General features: G+C 46.2%; 1 protein-coding gene across 1 annotated transcript in view; it reads right to left on the bottom strand.

Moving 5' to 3' along the window:
* Positions 1-10,758, bottom strand: part of KCNK10 (potassium two pore domain channel subfamily K member 10) — a 122,320-nt gene extending 111,562 nt beyond the window's left edge. The window contains exon 1 of the mRNA XM_047079809.1: positions 10,707-10,758. Within this exon, the coding sequence (XP_046935765.1) occupies positions 10,707-10,758 (52 nt within the window). The remainder of the gene's footprint in view (positions 1-10,706) is intronic.
* Positions 10,759-23,073: the final 12,315 nt, after the last annotated feature.

Genomic DNA, 23,073 nt, shown 5'->3' with positions numbered 1-23,073 from the left:
TCATTCAGAAAGCAAGGACAATAATTCCATCTCTTTCTTTGGACTATAAAGAGGATTATATGAGATAATGACTATAAAGCACTTAGCAGAGCGCCTGGAACTTAGTATACATTCAATAAATAAGAGGGGAAAATGCTTACAGTAATTTTAAAATATAGCCTCAAATCCTTTGATACTCCTTGCTTCCAAAGTGAGCTTAATCATCCCAAGAATGAACTAAACTTAGTAATTCACATCTAATGAAAAGACTGTGGCTATAGTAACAATATGTGATTTCTGAGGTTGAATCATAAAAGGCATCGTCAATTCCACCTTGTTCTCTCTCGGACGGCTTGATCTGGGGGAAGCCACCCACCATGTTGGGAGGACATTCAAACAGCCTGTGGAGAGGGCCACATTGGCAGGAAATGAGGTTTCCCCCCAACAGTGAGCAGCAGTTGCAAGTCACATGAACACATCATCTCAGAAGCATATCCCCCAGCCCCAGTCAAGCCATCGGATGACAGCAGCCCCAGCCGACATCCGACCACAACCACGTAGTGGCTCCTGAGCCAGACCACCCAGCTAAGCTGTTCCCAAATTCCTGATCCACAGAAACTATTAGATAATAAATATTTGTCATTGGTTTAAGCCACCAAATGTTAGAGTTTTTGTCCCACAGCAATACCCACTCCTCAGGAAGGCATGAATGAACACACATCATTCTGTAGACCAACCATGAAGCCCTTTTTTTTTTTTTTCCTCACAGTATCTGACAAGATTAACTTCTGTCTTATGGAACGCAATTTGGGAAATGCTGGTCCAGAACTTGACATTTTATAAAGCTTGTTCACACTTGTTATCTCATTTAATCATTTCAGCAACTGTGAAGCAGGTGCTGACTGTGATCTTTATTTTACCCAAGAGAAAACTTAGGCTCAAAAAGGTTAAATGATTTGTCCAATTTATCATTCTAACTAATGCAATTGGTGGAACAAGAACTCAGACTCAAGCATTATGATTCCAAACTATATTTTTTTCTCTCATCTTTTCTCTGGTTTGACCAGAACAACCCAGGTTTTTGAAACCTGGGATAAGAATACTGACAGTCTAGGAGAGTCCCAGGGAGGGGGGCTGTACAGGAGGCCATGCTCCCAGATGATCTGTATAATGAAATAGATGCTTCTCAAGCGGCTGGAGCCGTAGTGTTCCCTGACTTCTCAGAACAGGGGCCATGTCAACCGTGATAACAACATAATGCAGGCACACGGAGCCTTCACAATGCTCCAGGATGCTTTTGAGAGTTGGCATATATCACTTTATTTAACCCACATAATAAATCAGAGAAGTATAGGGTGTCATCATCTCCACCTTACATGTGAGGCTAAGTCACAGACAAATGAAGGTACTTGCCAAAATCCGCCACTAGTAAGTGATACAGCTCAAAATGGGACCCAGGTGAACTAAGGATATCAAGCCATCAACATCTCAACCGTCTCCTTTCCTATAAGAGTGGCAGAGCCAGTGCTAGAACCCAGATCCTTCCACCTTAAGCTCCAATCCTGTAGAGAGGGTAGCATCTAGTCCAGAAGCTAAGTTAAATAAATAGAACATACATTTAGTTCCACCAAGTTTCAAAGACATATATGCTGAACCAGATATACCATAACTACTTCCCATATGGCCTCAAATTCCATCGAAAGACTCCCTCTCTCTCTGCCCCTCCCCCGTTCATGCTCTGTCTCTCTCTGTCACAAAAATAAATAAACGTTGAAAAAAAAAATTAAAAAAAAAAAAAGGGGCGCCTGGGTGGCGCAGTCGGTTAAGCGTCCGACTTCAGCCAGGTCACGATCTCGCGGTCCGGGAGTTCGAGCCCCGCGTCAGGCTCTGGGCTGATGGCTCAGAGCCTGGAGCTTGTTTCCGATTCTATGTCTCCCTCTCTCTCTGCCCCTCCCCCGTTCATGCTCTGTCTCTCTCTGTCACAAAAATAAATAAACGTTGAAAAAAAAAAATTAAAAAAAAAAAAAAAATTCCATCGAAAGAAATGAATGCCTTTGGCCCAAAGCAATATTCTCAACCAGTAGAATCTAGGAGTTGACCCAGGTTGGTTCATGGTTACAACGGATAACAACAGATTCCTCCAAATTTTCAGGCAAAAAGAAAAAAAAAATAAGTTAATGGATAGAATCTTTTCATTTCTAAGCTTTTTCTCCCATCATTTTTTCTTAAACATTTGGACCCTGCTTCCTTATCTCATCTGATAAAGGTGAGTAAATGTTCAATTGTCAAATATCACACCTGATACCAAGCATCTCTATTCAGACTGTCAGGCTCCTATTACACTAAATTTGGTAAGTTACACTAGTTGTCTTTATCCTGAGAAAATATTTGATATTCGGGGGATCTACAGGCATTCTTACACATAAGTAACTCACTTTCCTGGTATTAAAATTGTTTTTAGAAATACAAATTAGCATTTGGGGCCATTCTGCAAAGGTCACCATGACTTCCAGATTCCTATCACTTGGGTAAATCTGCACTGTCTCTGTGGGCATCTCTTTTTAAATTGAAACACTACAAACACCCCTACATTGGGTAGATGAATAAAAAAAAATGGGATCCTCTGCATAAGAGATAGCGACTGAGGTCAGAACTCTGTGGGAGGGCAGGTGAGGGGTGAGGAGGGGTAAAGGAAGGAAGGAAGAAGGAAGGGAGATGGGAATGAGGGAGGTAAAGTTCCCTATGACGATGTGGTTTGCGTATTGCAGCAGTTAACTCTCCAAATCCTATGTTTCACTACCATTCTAGTCTCCTTCAAAGGTCCCTCTGTGGCAGGGGGGGAGTCATGGAACCAAAGTTGATAGTATAGAAAATGGAATCCCCTGAAATCTTACCTACCTACCCTTCCACACCACCTCTTATGCCCATCCGTCCAGCCTCCCCGGCTCTGGGAGTGGAGGAGGAAGAGAACGCAATTCCCCCCAACCCCCTTGCCGATGGTTCTGGCACTCACCACCACCGCCACCCCGACCCTAAATGGAGGATTTGAAAGTCAGGTTTCATTTTCAATTCACAGTACTCAGTCCCAGACACTTCTGAGGGGAGAAAAAAAAACATCTCAAACTCTGTCTGCAAACCACAAATAAATGTTCTTGAAAGTAGAATATGAGGTTTTGTTTCTCAATGCTGGGTAACAGGAATGAGCCTAACTTAGATAAACAGTTAAGTGTCCACTGACAATACCACGAGGACCAGAGCCCAAAGGTGGATGAGGATGGTTCCTCTGACCACCGTAAAAAAAAAAAAAAAAAATCTGCCAGGTGGGTGTAACTGACATCTAGGGAGATTCCAAAACCTCGTCATGCAGAGCTGAGCCCCTGACTCTGTCTCTGTCTGTGTCTCTTCATCTTGTAAGTGCCGTTTAGAACAGAATCTGAGTACAGCAGAAGCTTCTCCCTTTAATTCACCTTTATGCTTCAGCCAAGAAAGCTGTCCAAACTGAAACCTCCTAATTGGCTCTCAGTAAAATGGCTTCATTCTGTTTCATTAAACTCTTCTAATTCTCTATGGACTAAAAGTCACAAAATAAAATAAAATAAAATAAAATAAAATAAAATAAAATAAAATAAAATAAAATAAAATAAAATAAAATAAAATAAAATAAAATAATCCACTATCTCTATAACCTTTTTCTTGCCAACAGTGGGCCCCCAGTTCTGTGCCATAGGAGATACCCTTCACACCATATCGCAGGTGTGGTTGAAGTCTCCCAATTTGGGGCAAGATGCACCTTGTATTTTTTTAATGCATCTGACTTATGATGCTAATATACAGCCTGTTACGGACTGAACTGTGTCCCCTGCAAAATTCATATGTGGAAACCTTAACTACCAACATGACTGTATTGGAGATAGGGCCCTAAGGGGGTAATTAAGGTTAAATGAGGTTATGAGAGTGGGGCTCTAATTCAATAGCACTGTTGTCCTCGTTAGAAGGGGAAGCCACCAGAGTGCTGTCTCTCTACCTTGTGAGGGCACAGTGAGAAGGTGGCCACCTGCAACCCGAAGGAAGAGCTCTCATCAGACATCGATCCTGCTGGCACCCCGATCTTGCACTTCCAGTCTCCACAACTGTGAGAAAATAAATTTCCATTGTGCGAGCCACCCAGTCTATGGTGCTTTGTCATGACAGCCTGAGGAGACTAAGACAGAGCCAAAGCACAGATGTTTTTGGAAACAGGGTGAAGTAGCAAAATCAACCTGTCTTGTCTTAATGCCACTCAGTGAACACTGGGATGGGCAAAAGAACGGTGAAGCTCCCTCAGACACTGCTGGAAAAGAACCCCGAACCAAATCTTGGCCCAGACGATCTTTGGAACATTTTTTCTTTTTACTTTCTAGGATAATTGCGGTGATTTGGGCGCATTTATTAATCCCATTTGGAACGCTGATCCCCTGAAAGTTGGATGCTAAATCAAAAATACATGGCTTTCTTTCCAGCAAGTCTAAGCTATACAAATGTGTGTCTGGAAACACATTAGCAAAGATAGCGCTCAAGTGACCTTGATGGCCATAAGAGACTGAAATTTTTTTTAGCCAGGACAGCGGAAGTGAAATCCAAGGGTCTTCAACTGAACTCACGGGATAGAGTGCCAGCCAGTTTATGGCCTGCAGAAAACAGCCAGCGACTACCGACTCACTGATAGACTGAGAGCCTTTTTCCTCTAAATCTCTCAGAGAAACTTCTGAATACACTTACGGGTAAGAGTCAATGAAAGCGTGTGGGATGGACAAAGACCCTGGAAGGGAGGAAGGCTTGAGGGAAATTGGCCTTGGCCTGGACTTTAAGGATCGAAAGGACGGGGTTGGCCCCCAGCTCTGCCTGTTTGCAGCCTTGGGCCTCTAAATAACTCATTTCCTCTTCAACAAACCTCAGGTTCCAATATCAACAAAAATAAGGTTGTTTCTAAAACAAATGAGATAACCTGTAAGAAGCGTTATGTAAACTGAAAAGCGCTAAACATGTACAAGATAGGCCTCTCTGGAATTCTGCATTCAGGTACTCACTAAAAACGCAGCTTTAAAAAAAAAAACAAAAAACTAAAACCAGCTCCTTGGGCATCTGGGTGACTCAATCGGTTGAGTGTCTGACTTTGGCTCAGGTCACGAGCTCATGGTTCGTGAGTTCTCATGCTCCGTGAGATCAAGCCGCACATTGGGCTCCGTGCTGACAGCATGGAGCCTGCTTGGGATTTTCTCTCTGTCTCTCTCTGCCCCTCCCCCTCTCACGCTCTCTCTCTCTCAAAAATAAACAGACATTAAAGAAATAAAAATAATTAAAAATTTAAAAAACCCAGCTTCAGCTCTGAAGGTTTGCTTCTTTCTCAAGTGGATTTAAATACCTAAAAAGAGCTACTTGTCAATGGCTAATCTGAGCCGAATTACTCATTGAATACCAACCGTATCTTTGTCAGGCTACGTCACCACCCTGCCCCAGCCCCCACCGCACCCCCATTCAGCCTTTTCACTCCTGGTGACAGGGAGAACAGGAGGAAACAGTCTGCTGGAGACTTTTCGAGAGATGGGAGTTTGCAACAAGTGGAAATGTCTGTGTCCTTTCCAATACCCCGTTATACAGAAATATTCTTCCTTTCTCCTTATTTGTACTTTGCCGCTTGTAGCTTAGAGGAGTCCTGGAATTTCCTTCATGCGGGAAGACTTAGAGATCTTCTCCACTCCAACCCGCCAACCATCTACTCATTCAGCAAAAGTCACTGAGTGTCTACTAGGTGCCAGGCTCTTCCTGGGGCACTGGGGACATGACAGTAACAAGACAGGGCAAGTTCCTGTTCATGAAGTTCATACGCTAGTGAGGGAGGCTGGCATCAAATGAGACACATGAGTAAGAGGCTTTTGGACAATGACCAGTGCCGGGAAGACAACTGAATGGGCGACATAGTAGAAAGTGACAAGGCTGGGGAATGAGAGGGGAGGTCTTCGGATGCGACAAGGAAGCCCTTGCTAAAAAGGTGACCTTTGAGCTGACATTCAAAGGTGGAAAGGAGCCAGCCACATGAAAATGCGTTCTAAGCAGTGGAAAGTGCAAGTCCCTGAGACAGGACCAAGTTTGATCTATTTGAGGAACAAAAGGAAGCCAATGGCCCCAAGGTCAGATCAAAGGAGAGGGTTGAAGAGATAGGGTCAAAGAGGCCATGTCAATGGTCCCTTTGCACATGGGAGGGGCAATGAGAAGAAGTGAAATGAGCAGCCCAAAGTCACACAGCTAATTATTGCTACAGCTTATTCTAGAACCTAATTCTTTTGCCTCCAAATCCAGGGTTTTTTTACACCATATTGAGCTGCTTGCCTTGAGGTGTGGGAATATTGTGTGCTGATCTTAATGCTTTTTAAAACCCCTTAAGATACATAAAAGCGGGGCACCTGGGTGGCTCAGTCAGTTAAGCGTCCGACTCTTGATTTCGGCTCAGGTCATGCTTTCGTGGTCGTGAGATCCGGACGAGGCTCTGTGCTGAGCGTGGAGCTTGCCTGGGATTCTCTCTCTGCTCCTCCCCCGCTTGCACGCGCTCTCTCTCTCTCTCTCTCTCTCTCTCAAAATAAATAAACATTAAAAAATATACATAAAAGCAGCAAGCCAATCCCAGTTTTCAGCAAAATACCAACAGGTGATCCCAGTGATTTAAAATGCACATAAGTTTGGGGCACCTGGGTGGCTCAGTCGGTTGAGCGTCTGACTTCGGCTCAGGTCATGACCTCACGGTCCGTGAGTTCGAGCCCCGAATCGGGCTCTGTGCTGACAGCTCGGAGCCTGGAGCCTGCTTCAGATTCTGTGTCTCCCTCTCTCTCTCTGCCCTTCCCCCACTCATGCTCTGCCTCTCTCTCTGTCAAAAATAAACGTTAAAAAAAATTAATAAAAAATAAATAAATAAAATGTACATAAGTTCTCCTACAAAAGCCAGACTTGGTGCCATTCAACTTTTTCTGAGGTCCTACACAAGCAGTAACTATTTGTCATAGGCTTAGCTTTACAAATATGAAGGAAGGCCACAGCTCACCGGAGAATAATCATTTTACATTTAGGTCTTCGTTTTGCACCTAAACCTCTTGACAGTGCTTTGCTTAATTCACGCAAGGGCAATCAAAACCAATCTGCTCTCAATCCGCCTTCATTCTGTGCTATTAAATTGTCAGGTAATGGGGCTGTAAGTAAAACATCATAATTACAACCTCCTTCCACAATCTGTGAGCACCTCCACCTGAAGGTTCGAATCTGTTAATACTCAAAACCTACAGTCTGTGGAAGTGTGCCTCTCCTTTTCTGTTATAATGCTAGGTTCCCCTTCATCTCTGCCCTGCTAAAATACACTTGGTCTGCGTAAGCCCCAACTTCCAAAGAACAGACCCAAAGTCTGTCCAGTGGCCAGTGACTGGCCCACCAGAGGTAGAGGCGGAGATTCTATTTGGCTAGATGGGCTAATGGAGAAAGGACTGAGTAGGAAAGGCATTCTTCTTCCTCTCCCTCCCCCTCCTCTTCCTTCTTCTTCTCTTTCTCCTTACAATGAGCTTCTCCAGCCCCTGAGCTCTGGGAGCCTCACAGACAAGAGCCAGAGGTCCCAACAACTTAAGACATAGACTCAAAGAATGTATAAGGACCCCTGTTCTTGGGGCGCCTGGGGGGCTCAGTCAGTTAAGCATCCAACTTCAGCTCAGGTCATGATCTCACGGTCTGTGAGTTCCAGCCTCGTGTCAGGGTCTGTGCTGACAGCTCAGAGCCTGGAGGCTGCTTCGGATTCTGTGTCTCCCTCTCTCTCTGCCCCACCCTCCTCGTGCTCTGTCTCTCTCTCTCTCTCTCCCAAAAATAAACATTAAAAATTAAAAAACAAAAAAAAAAAAGGACCCCTGTTCTAGTCCAACAGCACCACACACTACCTGTGTGATCTTGGGTAAGTTACTCAACCTCTCTGTTCTTTAGTTCCCCCACCCGCAAAATTAGGCCAGTATCTTCTTAAGTTTAAATAAGAGCAAATAACATTCTTCTAGTTAAATTGTAACGGATTAGTTAATAATAAACTATTTTTTAATGTGTGTAGAGCACGTGGTTCCATACAGGCGTGAGATATACCACCCTCACTCCCTTACTCTCTTCCTGCCTCCACCTCCTGGCTAGAAAAGACTACTGCCACGCCCACCTGCAAGAACGATCGTGCATGAAGTCAGAGCATCTTACTGGAAGGTAGTTCAGTGGCACCCTGATGGCCATCAAGTGGGGCCAATACCACCGCAGAAGTATATTATGAGAATAATTGCATGAAATAATGTGCATGAAACACCTGCATGCAATGATGTCTCATTAAATGTTGGTCTTTTTATTGGAGTCTTTTCATTTTTAGCACCATCCGTTGTGACTGTAGATGCTACTTGTGCACTTCTCCACTGTTGTCAGGCTGTAACATGTTGGATTCATCTGTGTTTGTTTATCACTGTCATGTGTAGAGAGAGAGAACGACGATTATCCAGAAACGTATTCTCAAAACCAAGGCAAGCTTCACAGCCCTCCATCCCGACCAGAGTTCCCTGAAGATGCCAGTATGATCGTTTAGACAGCTGCCCACCTGACACACCTCAGGGACATCTCCCAGTCAACAAGTTTCAGACTGAACGCTCGAGCTTTCCTGCAAGACTGGTCCTGCCCTCGCTGTCTTCCCGGTTCTTCCAATGACTCCACCTCCACGCTGCATTCACACAAAACCTGTTGATTTTCTTTCTGCCTTCCAGAGCTCCCTACCCCATCCACTTTTCCATTACCACAGCCACTACCCTGGTCCCTGTCACCATGGTGTCAGGTCCCTAACATTCACCCGAGCCACACAGCGCTTGTTTCGAAACGGAGTTCAGACCATACCTCTTCTCAGCTTGAAAACTTTCAGGGACTTAAGATAAAGACAACACTCCTGTCCCCACCCCACAATCCTACCCTACCTACAACAACATGAGGCTGTTGGGGTCTGACACTACGGATCCACCAGCCACGTCTCAAAAACACATGCTCTCTTGCTCTCCACGCTAGCCATGGAAACAGCCTTTCACTTCCTCAGATACACATGTTCCTTCTGCCGCAGGGCCTTTGCACTTGCTGTTTCCTCTTCTGTGTCAGTTCACCTCCTCGGTAGCCAATTAAGCCCTACATATCTTCCAGGTCTCAGTACAAGGGTCTGACTACCTTCCCTGACTGCTCACCTTCCCTGATCCTTGTCAATCTCTTCTACACTTTCTTAAAACCCTGATGCACTCCTTCATGGATTGTACATAAACATACAATTAGGCACTCTTCTGTGCATTGACTGATTTAGGTGTACGTCCCTCACTATAAAGTCCAAGAAGACTTGTTCTATACTATTCTGACTATATCTCCAGGGACAGCATTTGGTAAGTAGTGGGCATTCAATAAATATGTTTTGCAGGGACCAAAATAAAATTAAAAAAAAAAAAAAACAAAAAAAAAAACAAGGCACACTTTCCAGAGATCAACAGACAAAAACTGGGTTGGGTTTGGGTTGTATTAAGGTGTAACAGCTTCAGTGTTGAAAACAGGCAACACATCTTCACTCGTGAATAGCCAGTCGGCTTCTAATACATTTACTCAACAAATAAGTGGGTTTCTGCTTTTCTGGTCTGGAGAAAAGAATAAATGCCCTCGCAAAAACAAACAAACAAACAAACAAACAAAAACCAAAAAAATATTAAACTCATATACACACATCAGATAAACAAATTGCAACCCAACACACACAGAGTTGTTGCCTAGCCCAACCCAGCTTCAGAAGAGGCTGGGAGAAATGATAAAACGCATTCCTGCGAAAACCGGACACTCGGTTGCAACTTGTTCCGCTCGCCTGGCAGTCATTCAAGACGGGCCTTAACATCTGTATGCTAATTACAGACACGGTGGTCGACGCTAGGCACACACAAATCTGTCTTGGTCGCTCTCTTTTGCGCCAAGGGAACGCTGTCCAACATTCATTAGAGCTTGTAGACCACACTGCTGCTCGGGCGGACACGCTGCGCGCCCCCTCCCCAGCCCTTGCCAGCCCCACCCTTCTCGCAAACCCCTTCCCCCTCCCACTTCTAGTCCTGTCTGAGCCAAACTAGCTGTCTGGTTTGGTAATAAGACTGAGAGAAGACTCGGAAGGCCCTGGGGGCTCCATTATGCCCCGTGCCTTAGGAGAAGGGCCACCTCCAGGGACCCGTGCTGCAGATCCGAGCCTCACTTGCTGCCAGGAAACCTTTCCCACCGAGGACACCCTGAGCAGGCTGCGCAGCTCCAGATCCAGGGGGAGGCACCCCACCCATCTGCCTGAGAGACAAAGATCACCAGAAACAAAGGACACACACACACAGACACGCACACGCAAAGTCAAAAGCAAATACCGACACTTGGTGTGAATTCAAGCCAAAGAGCCGGCTTGGTGTATCTTTAAATAGGTTTTGAGACAATCCAGGAGGGACAATGATTATGTGGTAATGACAGGCACTATCTGGGTTTGGAGCCCACGCTGCCTCCGCCCTCCTCCCACCCGCGCTGCGGTTCCCAGGCGCATTTTCCAGCCTCAGGACACACGCTGCCGGGAGCAAGAGTGCTTCCACTCACGGAAGCGCGCGCGCGCAGGAGGTGGAGGCAGGACGAGGGCCGCCCAAGTAGGAAATACCAACCTTTCGGATCCCAGTTCACCTGTTTTCTTGGAGTCTCGATTGGAAATTTCATGGCTCCGTTGCCCAGAAGGGGAGGAGATGAAAAGAATCGAAATAATAATAAAGTCCTCAAGCTTTACACGCCTCGGTACGGCAGTCCAACAAAACAATTTCCAAGGATGGGGGAGCCTTGGACTGGCTCGTGGAGGAACCCCGGAGAAAGATAAGTGGAAAAGACTGGCTAAGGAGACACTGGAAACGGCTTAGGTGTTGGCACCGGCGGAAGGGTGGCCAGCTGCAGCCCCCTGGGTGAAAGGAAAAGTAAGACTGGCGAGGGGTGGATGGAGAGGGAGGCTCGGGAAGATAAAAGAGCCAAGCTGCTTCCCAAACGCGGGGGCGGCAGGTGGGGGGGCTGAGCAGCCGGAGGGCCGGCGCGAGGGAGAAACCCACTGCAGTGTCACTCCAGCCCCCGAAGGCGTGTGCGCACACACTCCCGCACACACTCACTCGCCCGGGCGCGCGCTCCGGCGGGCACGTCAGCCTCGCTCGGCCGCGCACCGCGCACACGCCCCACCCCGGCCGCGGCTCCTAGCCTCCCCCCGCCCCGGGCGACGCCCCCCACTCCCCACCCCCCGAAAGCCATTGGACGGAGGGGTGGCGCGGCACCCGGGGAGCGCGCGGCGAGGGCGACCCTCCCCGAAGCGCGCCGCGGACGCCGCGCCACGGCGGGAGAGCGCGCGGCGGGTGGAGGCGCGGGGCCACGGCGGCGCGCGGGGCTCCCGGCGCCCGGGCGGGAGCGGCGGCCGGCGGCGGACTTGCCCGCGGGGCGGCGGCGGCGGCGGGCGCGGCGCGGCGGCCGGAAGCCGCGGCGGGGCGGGGAGCGGGCGCCGGGCGCGCCGCTACTTACTGGCTCGGCCGGCCGGCGGGCGGGCAGGCGTGGAGGCAGCCGCGGCGCGCTCGGTGGAGTTGCAGCCGGAGACACGCTTGGCTGCCTGGAAGGCGCAGCAGGAGGCGGAGGGAGGGCCTCGGCCGCCCCGCCGCAGACCTCGGCCTCGGGGGTGACCTCTTGCCACCCTGGGCGCGCACACACACACCCTTTTTTTTTTTTTTTCCTCACTTCATTTTTTCACTCCAGTCCCCCGCCCCGCGCCCGGTTCTCCCGCCTGCGCCCCGAACCCGCGTCCCCAGCGCACTCGAAAGAGGCCGGTGCCAGCCATGAGCCTTTTGTTCTGGGACCGCTCCGCGTTGGCCGCGCTCTCCCCACCCGGAGAAGCTCGCTCCCCAGGCGCAGCCCGGTCCCTTCCCCAGCTACCTGCAGCCCGGCTGGGGCCGCTTGCTCGGAGGCGGGGGAGGCGGCTGGAGAGAGACGCCACGACCCCAGAGGAAACTGGAGTTGCCAAGACCTAGCGGCCCCGGGAGCCCGGGGGCCCAGACCGGGCAAGTGCAAAGGAACCCCACACATGTTCCCGGAAAGAGGCTGAACCTGGCGCCTCTCCCCTACCCCAGCTCTCACTGAAGCCGCACAGGGGCTTTCCGTGAGGCCTCGATCTCCAGAAGAGCCAGGTGGTGCTGAAATGCTCTCGAACGGGCCACTCGAAGTACCAATATGAATGATGCTTACAAAATTATTTCGGCTCCTAGCAACAGAGACTTGCACATAGTAGATGTTCAAGAAACACTCGCTAAATGAAGGCATGAGCTGCATGAAGTAGTGTTGGACAGAAAGTAGTTTAAATTCCTGTCCATTCACTGTCCACTCGACCTGTATCTTAAGCCCCTTCTACGTGCCATCACTGCGCTAGGTGCTGGCCGTGTGGCAGAGACCGGCACAGGTATGGACCTTGCTTCCGTGGGTCTTACTGTCGAGTGCCCACGAGGTCCGGTTAGATTTGTCGTTGCCCTTAATTATGAACAAGAAAGTGACTACCAGGCTCATTCCCAAGACTGCCTGCTATGGTCCTGAACCCCTACGTTGGCAGTTCCCACTCTAGGGCACCTTGAGGCCTCTGGGAGCCGTTTCAGCAGCGTCCTTCCCATCCCCCGCAGTCACATCCAGGTTTCCAGAGTCCCAGGGCAAGATCCACAGAGGTCCACTGTCATCTGTGGGAAGGGCTGGTAAGTGCTTTGTCACTGACCCTGCAGGCTGCTGGGACTGGACTCCTGAGTTCAATGCAGACCCCATCCAGGCAAACCTGGTGTCAGTCTGATGGTGATACTCTGACCCCTCAGCCCTTTGGGAAGACACAGGTTCCCAAGGCACTTAACAGCCACCTTCTCTGGGAGTCCATTTCCACACTTTGTTTCCCTCTACGAGAAGTGCGGGAGGATGGATGAGACACGGAAATCAGACAAACAAGGAATTTCTGCTTCTCCAGCCATGACCCCAGAAAAATTCTGTCCCCAAACCCGAAGTGAGCTGCTTCTAAGCTCCTGAAACAGCCTTCAGAGGTTCACTCTGCCCTCTCCTTAACTGCTCACAGGCAGGAGGGCTCGAGCCCAGTCACTGCAATGCAATGTTTTCCTCTGCATCTGAGTCAGAGAGAGGTGCCCCCAGAGAAAGATACCCTCTCCCCCAAAGCCTCTGAGAATAGGGAAGAAAGACTGACATGTATCAAATGGCCCCTCACAGCCTCATACTTCTCTGTATTTATCTTCCCTGTGTCATGTTGAAGTAGCTCTAACCAGCCTCATTTTACAGATGAGAAGATCAAGGCCCAGAGAGGTAAAGGAACACACCCAAGGTCACAACACAGAGATTCTAACCCAAGGGAGCTCATCTGGTCCCTGCACCCATAAATCTGACCCTGAAGCCATCAGATAGGATCTTTGGGTCGTGAAGATCTAGATACTCTATTATCTAGGACCCCAGCCCTTCCTCCTTTGCAAAATGAATTGGGCTACCCTGCTGCCCTGAGGTCTACATCAGGGAATTAGTTTAATATCCAAGGCAAATTCCCCTGGCGCAAAATGTAGCCCTAGGGTGCATCATCCAGTCAATCAACAAACACATATAGAGCAGGTCTTATGGATGAGACAGACTGGAGATTTCCCTCAGAAGTTTCATGGGGCCCTGGGAGAACCTTGCCCCAGAAAGGCATCAGCAGGACCGTTATTTGGAGGCTTAGGCAGGTTTCAGATGGACCTGCTGGGGTGAAGGAGTAGGATCAGGGGTCTGAAGTGCCTGATGTGGGTTGAAGACTTGCCCTAGTCACAGGCCCTTAGGATCTCTCTGCTAATTCACCGCCCCCCCACCCCCCACCCCAACCTCTGGGGCTTTCTCTTTCCTCCACTTTCACTCTCCCTTCTCAGTATGTGGACAACACAAATGGGGGAGGGGTCCACCAAAAATTAAGTAAATAAGTAAGTAAGTAATGCCAGCACAACCTCCCCAAATGCGCCTGACACCAAGCCCCGCTCCCAAAGTGCGTATGTGGAAAGGGCTGGAGGGGCTGGAGGGTGTAAAGGAAGAGCCCCCCCCCCACAAGAAAAACAACTTAGCACATTAACCCTTTGTGTTTCTGCAACCCCCTTCCACCGCCGCCGATTCTGCCCCTTGGTTATTACGCACTAGATTCCACTTACCCCAAGGAGGAAAGAAGCGAACTGTCTAGAGAAAAAACATCCAAAACAGATGCCGCGCGGAGCGGTTCCCTCTCCCTCTGTGCCGCCGCAACTTCCATGGCTATTGCTGCGGGCGGGTTAAGTCTGGTGGAGAGAGACCGCCTCGGGTTCCTGCGGCAGGAAAACAAAGCATCGTGGCGCAAAGTCTGCCCGCACTGGCCGGGCCCCGCCAGCAGCCCCGGGCCGGCGGCGGCCGCGTCCTGGGCGCATTCGGTGGCAGAGGGCGCAGATCCCCGCCGGGGAAGCGTCGCAGCGGGTCGCCCCGGCCTCTGCAGCTCAGAACCTGCAATAGTTGTCGCACCACTTTAACGATTGCCTGGTGGCCGGGCGCGGGAGGGCTGGGGGAAGCCGGAAAACCCCAGTCACCTCCCGCGAGGAAGTTTTCCGAGAGTTGGTGGCTTTGCTACCCCCTCCTCACGCCGCAGTCCGGGATGGGTGTGAGAGCCGAGGGGTGCTGCCTGCCGCGTTGGGGAGTCGGTCTCTCGGGGGGGGGGGGGCGATGGCAAAGAACAGCTCAGCCGGAGAAGAGTTGAACACGGATTCCGGGGTGAGGCCGGAGAACGTCCTGGACAGAGAATCGCAGGGAGTGATGAAGCAGCTTGGGGAATCCTGCCTGGTGCCGGCTTGGCAAACAGACGCGGGAGGACAGATCTGATTAGACTCCACTTTGAACTCACGAATACCAGAATGAATTCACTAATCTGCTTTGAATTGTTCCCCTTTGGTTTCATCATTTCTCCCTGAAGTCCAGAAGAAATCCCCACCTTCCAAGATCTTCCCCACCCCCCCTGCAAGACATCTCCAGGTCTCCTTCTCCAAAGAACTGCAGAGAAGTTTCCGTGTCCTTTTGTGAGGATACCCCCCCCAACACACACACACACACACACACACACACACACACACACACGCACACACGCACCCTGTGGTTACCCACTCTGGTAGAACTAACAAGGTTATGCGTTCAAGTTAACTTGAATCTCTCCTCCCAAAAATGTTTCCCCCAGTGAAGTTTCCACTTTGTTCTAAGCATTTAATCACGCCTACATTTGGCTTCATGTCCCAACCAGCATCTGCAAAAACACACCCTTAAATATATGTTGCTGTAATCTCGGATTCTGCTTTTGGCTTGGAAAAGCTGGAGTCACATCAGTAGCTAAAGGGCAGAGGGTATCATATGTCATACTGCTCAATAGCAAACTCTGTGTGCTAAACCCTGAAGATTTATTTTGGTGACTCAAACCTCTGATTGCGGATTAATGAAGACAGCATATTATGAACTCCAAACAAGTTGTACTTAAAGCATCACGCTGACGAGCATGTTTCATAACTAGGAACTGCTTTCCTCTTCCCTTGTAAGTTTCTGTATTTTAAATTTTGGTCCTTAAGAAAATATTGAGTTCCCATAAGGCACTATCCCCAACATTTTACCAAAAATGCACACACATATAATCCTGCTTTCTTTAAAACACGTTTTAAGGTGATTCCCTCTCTCTGGGTTACCGCCAAAACATAATCCCACATAATTTTTCTGAGATGGCGCTGAAATTTTTTGGTTTTCCCCTCAACTTTTTATTCTTAAAATTTCTGAACACACAGAACAGTTATAGGTGTTTGGTAAAAACCAGGATGCTGTCAAAGATTGCATTTGTTTGTTATTTCTAGTGTATTTTATTCCAGAAAAGTCCCTTCATTTTTTTTTTAATGGCATTGACTTTTTTTTTAAGAATCCAAATTCATTTGCTTTCTGGTAATGTTTATGTCATGATGTAGCTAAACATAAGTCAACTTACTGACCACGGCAGGTCAGTAAAAGAACTCAATACCTTCTGTAAATTCAGTGTCCATGACAATATCCATGGGAGAGAACACAGTTGTATCCCTGCTTTCTCACGTTTCTCCCCTAGACTTAGTCCTAGCCTTAGTTGAAGAACTTATCTCTGTTTCTCATCCCCCAAAAGGCCATGGTTCAGGGAGGAATGAATGAGTGCTTTCACATATGTACACCAAGTAGACAGGCACATATGGTATTTTACTAAATTTAAAAACAAGAATTCAGCAAAGTTACAACCATAACAAATGAGCCCAGATTTTCGTATCATTCTAGGAACATTTTAACTTGAACCAAAATGTTAAAGCGCATAGAAGTCATACATGTTCTCTACAACCTATTTATTTATGGTGAGTCTCATGCCAAAGCCTTTCAGCTTACAAAGAGTTGAAAATCTTTTAGAGGGACCCTACTTTCCCAACATATTGACAGATGCTTCCCTCAGGAAGCCAATGAAAGGCGTGGGAAAGTCTAACCGATAGAAAAGGTTTGGCTCAGTATGGGGTGGGACATAGTCTCAGTGTCCAATGGGAAGGTTTAAAATATATTTACTTCATTTTTGCTCTTTTATAGCAAATATTTGTTTGGCTGAAAATGGTTACAACAGGGGCGTCTTGGGTGGCTCACTCGGTTGAGTGTCCAACTTCGGCTCAGGTCACGATCTCACAGATAGGGAGTCAAGCCCCACATCAGGCTCTGTGCTGACAGCTCAGAGCCTGGAGTCTGCTTCAGATTCTGTGTCTCCCTCTCTCTCTGCCCCTCCCCCATTCTCACTCTGTGTCTCTCCCTCTGTCTCAAAAATAAACATTTTTTAAAAAATGGTTTTTAATTAAAAAAAAAAGAAAATGGAGGGGCGCCTGGGTGGCGCAGTCGGTTAAGCGTCCGACTTCAGCCAGGTCACGATCTCGCGCTCCGTGAGTTCGAGCCCCGCGTCGGGCTCTGGGCTGATGGCTCAGAGCCTGGAGCCTGTTTCCGATTCTGTGTCTCCCTCTCTCTCTGTCCCTCCCCCGTTCATGCTCTGTCTCTCTCTGTCCCAAAAATAAATAAACGTTGAAAAAAAAAATTAAAAAAAAAAAAAAAAAAAGAAAATGGTTAGAACAAATGTAGTGTGAGAACTTTCCTCTCCTACGACTAATGCATCTAAGTGTTTGCTGAATCATAGAAGGAGATTTGGAAGAGGTCGTTTCAAGATACTTCCTGGTTCAATTTTCTACTTCTAAATCGGGTTCCAATTGAAATGACCATTGAAGAATAGTAAATACATCTAATGAAAGACATTTCAAACCCTGTATTCAAGGGCTCTTTTTAAATTTAAGAAACTCTGCTACGGTCAAAGTTTTTCTTACTTCCAGTCTAAATCTCTGCCTTCTTTAAATTTTTCAATACTTATATGAAGATGAAGAGAATGATGCCCTTTCGGTTACTTTTATATATTAGAGATGAAATTGTCCAATGCCTTCTTCTTCGTGTAATTTCATGTAACTTCAGGTAACTTCATCTACCCTTTTACCAGTATATACACGAATTTGGCCAACTCATACTTTTCTTAATAGTATCTTTGAGGTTTTTTTGCAAGATTTTATTTTTTTTTTAATTTTTTAAATGTTTTTATTTATTTTTGAGACAGAGAGAGACAGAGCATGAGCAGGGGAGGGGCAGAGAGAGAGGGAGACACAGAATCCGAGGCAGGCTCCAAGCCCTGAGCTGTCAGCACAGAGCCTGACACGGGGCTCGAACTCATGGACTGTGAGATCATGACCTGAGCCGAAGTCGGACGCTTAACCGACTGAGCCACCCAGGCGCCCCTTGCAAGATTTCATTTTTAAGTAATCTCTACACCCAACCTGGGGCTAGAACTCACCACGCTGAGATCAAGAGTTGCATGCTCCACCAAACAAGCCAGCCAGGCACCCCACTTAAAAGCATCTTTTTTACTACAAATTTCAGAGAAGAGCATCAATATCTCTCTAAGCCTTGGAGCACCTAAGTGGCTCAGTCAGTTAAGCGTCTGACTTTGTCTCAGGTCATGATCTCCTGGCTTGTGGGTTTGAGTCCCATGTCGGGCTCCACACTGACAGTATGGAACCTGCTTGGAATTCCCTCTCTCCCTCTCTCTCTGCCCCCCTCCCCAACTCGCGCTTTCCCTCTCTCTCTCTCTCTCTCAAAATAAATAAACTTCTTTAAAAATTTTTTAAATCTGTCTAAGCCTTACTGAGTTTCCCCATCTATAAAATAAGGATAAGTAATAAGTACAAAGTATTCGGCCAACTTACACGTATTTTAGCCAGCCATCGTCTTCAGTAGGAAGTACAACCAAGCAGGGGAATTTGCGAGGCTTCACTCAGTTTCTTCATCTACAAAATGGGGTACTAAATGTCAGGCTAGTTTTACCTCTAGGGTTGCTTAAGGAGACAATAGATATGAAAGTACTTTGTAAACTATGCAGACATTTACAAATATACAGGATCATTCTTAGTACGTAATCCATCAGACTGTTCTTACCCTGCCAGGCACATAACAAGCACTTGTTAAGATTACCCCATTTATTTCTCATAACAATCCTAGGAGATGGTTACTATTATCATCCTGACTTCACTTAAAACAAAACCTGGCATGTATTAGGCACCTACATATTTGTTAAGGGGAAAACTGGAGCTCAGAGGGGACAACCGTTTGTCTAAGTAAACATGGCTAGTTAGGAATGGCAGTAGAACTCAAACCAGGCCCCCATTCATCTCTAGATCAAATTACCATTCGTTACCCAGAGCTAATTACATAAAGTTATCTTGATCTCTGGAGTAGTCAGTTTCACTCAAAATGGTAGCCTAAACCATCTCTATCCTTTTCCCATTGCATTGACATCGCCCTATGCTTTGGGGTTCTTTATATTCTCCCCCCCTTAAAGTGACTATGAATCTTAGACCATCAGGCATCATCAAACAGATAAAAGAAGTATTGGGGAAAAGGTGTAGGAAAGGAGGTGGGATAACCTTTGTTATTGCCCCTGACGTCACACCAAACCATACCAAACATGTGGCCATCTTGAAGTAGTTAGTCAGATAAACAGCCTTGTTGAAATTACTTTGATCCTTCCAGGTCTTACCCACTTCTGCACAACCACATTATGTTGCTAGGTCTGCTGGTCGATTAATAATGCTGATTATGGAAAGAGGATCTCCTTCCAGTTTACGTAATACTTTTATATTTAGATTCTGATACTGTGTTTTAAAAATAGTCATATAAAGTTCCTGATACATATTGAAATATTGATCCACTCAGACCTGCAAAATAATTACTGATCTGTACCACCCTTTTCATCAGGAATCAAAGTTAAGCTGACAACTGTAATTTTTAGGAGTCTTATTATATCTTTTATGGAAGGTAATTCTTTTTCATTTCTTTCTAAATATGGGGCATAATTCTTCAAAAAGAGTTTCCAAAGAGCCATATCCCTGGATTCCATAAAGTTCTAAGTGACTATAACCTTCAGTTAGAAAGAACCCAACATTTTTAGAAAACCACCATCAATTACTATCCCGCCATCCATTGGACCAAAGTAAAATCTTGGCTCATCAGAACTCACTGAATTAAATCTGCCCTCAGCAACATCTTGGAAGGGTCAAAGACTATATTTGCTAGTATATACATAAGGTCGCTGCCAGTCTAGATGGCCACTGCTATCCTGTATGATAATATAAACAAAGTTCCTGCTAGCCTAAATGGCTATTAGTGAGTGGCACTCCCTCCAGTGGAAAAAGCACCATGGCACTGCCTTGATTTGTAGACAGTGCCTTTGTTCAAGTCAGAGGACACTCCTTGGGAATGCAGAGTCAGGTGGGGGAGGACATACTGATATCAGGAAGCACAGCACTGTGTCAAAAACTTGGAATGGACCTCAGCCCCCATTCGTCCCCTCAGCTTGGTGCAATGCAGAAACTTCATAACTGTATGCTCTGGCCCCTTATATAAGATATGTAGATGGATATATTGAGCAGGAGTATATGATGGGTTCCAATTATTCAAGGTCAATTTTGGGGAAAAAAATATTTAGTACTTTATACCATACATGAATTCAAATTAACTTTAAAGTACTTTATTACTATTCATTTATTCATATATATAATTATTATGTTTATCATTTCCGGACATGTTCAGGTTTTCTTGTTTTCCTTATTTTTCTCAGTTAGTAGAAGATCAAACTATCATAGCTCTTCAACATCCTAGCCATGTTCTTTCATGAAATCTATACCATTAGGCTTGAACTTCATATTACAGTGATGCCTCCACTGCTTTTGTGCCATGAATGATGGAAATAATAAATTTAATTCTAAAATATTAATGTTAAATATGTTTAATTATAAAATATCACCTTCTACTTCTGACCAGCTGCGTAAGTTGTTATTGGATTAGGAAAACTCCTGGGGTACCTGACTGGCTCAGTCAGTAGATCACAGGGCTCTCAATCTCAGGGTTAGGAGTTCAAGTCCCACACTGGGCATGGAGCCTACTTTTAGAAAACTAAAAATAAAATAGATGTTAAAAAATAGAAAAACTACTGAGAGGATGTGAAATTTACAGAGATTTTTTGCTCTCTTCTACTTTATCCCTAGGAGATAGCATCACCTACTATTTTCTGTCTTTGATGCTGAGATTTTTATTTGTAATGCAGGCACATTGAAGATAGAGTGTCTTTTCTGGCAGATAGAATTTTTAAAGCTGACATCAGAGAGCTCGTTTATTAAATTTTATATTCAAAAGGAGATAACTGGAAGCTAGAGCATTTGTCCATTTTTCTTCCCTTTCTCCATGCAAAGCTACAGATTCTTACAATGTTTATACTGGCAGTGATCCCCAGTCCGTCGAACAAAGATGCAATTGCTTTAGAAAGTCTGAGCTTATTCCAGTGAGAAAGCTGAATCATAGAATGTAATCATTAGTAGAACGAACGTCAGACATCATGTATGAGAGCTTTCCAAACTTTCCTGGTAACAAAAAAAAAGATTACGTGGTCCAAATGCTTCTTCTGGAGATCCTGTTTCAATGGACCTAAGATGGTTGTCCGGGGATTTACTCCTTTAACAAGAGCCCCAAGTGGTTCTTTCACGCAAAGTCCGTCACTGGAGGGGCACCTGGGTGGCTCAGTCAGTTAAGCCTCCCACTTAGGCTCAGGTCATGATCTCACAGTTTGTGAGTTCAAGCCCCATGTTGGTCTCTGTGCTGACAGCTCAGAGACTGGAGCCTGCTTCAGATTCTCTCTCTCTCTCTCTCTCTCTCTCTCTCTCAAAATAAATAAATATTTTAAAAAATTCAAAGTCTGGCATGGAGCCCGCAGCTTTACAGATTCAGCAATGGAGTTCTAAGAGGTAAGGTGACTTTCCCAAGGCCAAACAGCTGGTCTGTGACAGAGTCAGAACTGGAACAGAAATATCCTGATAGGCCTCAAGCCTTCAGAAAATGGAATACCATGTTTGAGAAACATTTTCAACCATAGTGGACAGTGTGGCTTATGGGGGAAAAAAAGCAAATGTGCGTAACCAGAAATTTTAGTTATCTGAAACTCCTTGTTTCAGATGCAGCCTGGTTATTTGAGCACTTATGACACTCTTGTCCTTTATTTGCTGAACACGTTCCTCCAACTCTTTCTCTGATTGGACTCCTATGCTTGAATACGGCTAATGGGGCTCCCCTCAGTAACTTTGTACCTACCACCACCTCTGTCTTCTTCATTGCCCTCCTTAAAACTTTTATCAAACCTGACACATCTCCCCTGATTCACACTGCAAAATTCCTTCTCATGCCATTAATTCTATCATCTTTCCATTTTGTTGTCTCTTTTTGCATCTAACTCTGGTGCATGCTTATTCACATGAATGTTACACTTTTTGCATATAGGACAGCCGTCCAACTGGAAAGACCACCATGATAGAGACTAGAACTACCAATTCCTAGCCCCAGTCTTGCTGTTAATAAGCTGTGTGATCTTGAGCAAGTCACTTAGCCTTTCTGAGCTGTTGTTCAAAGAAAGGGTTAAACTCTGGGATTCTGAGTCCTCTCTTTCTGTGTCTGCCCTATCTCTTTCAGAGAGAAAGGAACTATCTTTTCTAATTTATTTTTCTCTTTGCACTGGGCCTATTTTTATAAAGCTACATAGAGTGCTCATTCATTCAATAAATGCTGACACTTCCTTCCTTGGTCTAGTTTGACTTTCCTTCTCCCATCACAGATGGTGTATGAGCCACATATCTGATCACAGCTGACCTTTGTTTTTGGTAAGGACTAGATTTTTCAAAAATAGTACAAACTGTGTGTCTTTCCAATGTCACTATTCCTTTTCATGAAATGGCACATCCTGTTCCTTGGCTCTCCATATTTTCCATTAAAGCAAAACATTATTTCCACATGTCCCTTTTGCCTTACAGGTTCTTTTTTAATTTTAAGTATAGCACTCCTGATTTTTGAGTTGATCATCTAATTTATTTACATCCCTGATGCAGATCTTAAAGAGGTCTGCTCACCTCTTTCTTTAAAATTTCCATTTGTAATTAGGTCTCTGTTCAGCTGTGGCTTGGATCATGCTCACTCATGTTTTTATTAATTTTTTAATGTTTATTTACTTTTGAGAGACAGAGATAGACAGAGCATGAGCAGGAAGAGGACAGAGAGAGAGGGAGACACAGAATCCGAGGCGGGCTCCAGGTTCCGAGTGTCAGCACAGAGCAGGGTTCAAACTCATGAACCGTGAGATCATGACCTGAGCCAAAGTTGGACACTCAGTTGACTGAGCCCCCCAGGTGCCCCCACTTATGTTTGAAGATACTTGGTCTCCAATCACAATTGTAAGCACATTTATCTGTTCTGGATTTTTTTTAAGTAGCTCTTAAAACTGTGGCACTCTATGACATGTAAAATTGTTCTATTTAGTCAACTGATCCACACTCA

The sequence above is a fragment of the Lynx rufus genome, unplaced genomic scaffold, assembly GCF_022079265.1.
Source record: "Lynx rufus isolate CCGP_SWC_20201006 ecotype Redwood Valley unplaced genomic scaffold, mLynRuf1.p SCAF_17, whole genome shotgun sequence".
NCBI classification, from domain to species: Eukaryota; Metazoa; Chordata; class Mammalia; order Carnivora; family Felidae; genus Lynx; species Lynx rufus.
Note: the sequence above shows the minus strand (reverse complement) of the source record. Positions and strands in the feature narration are given on the sequence as shown.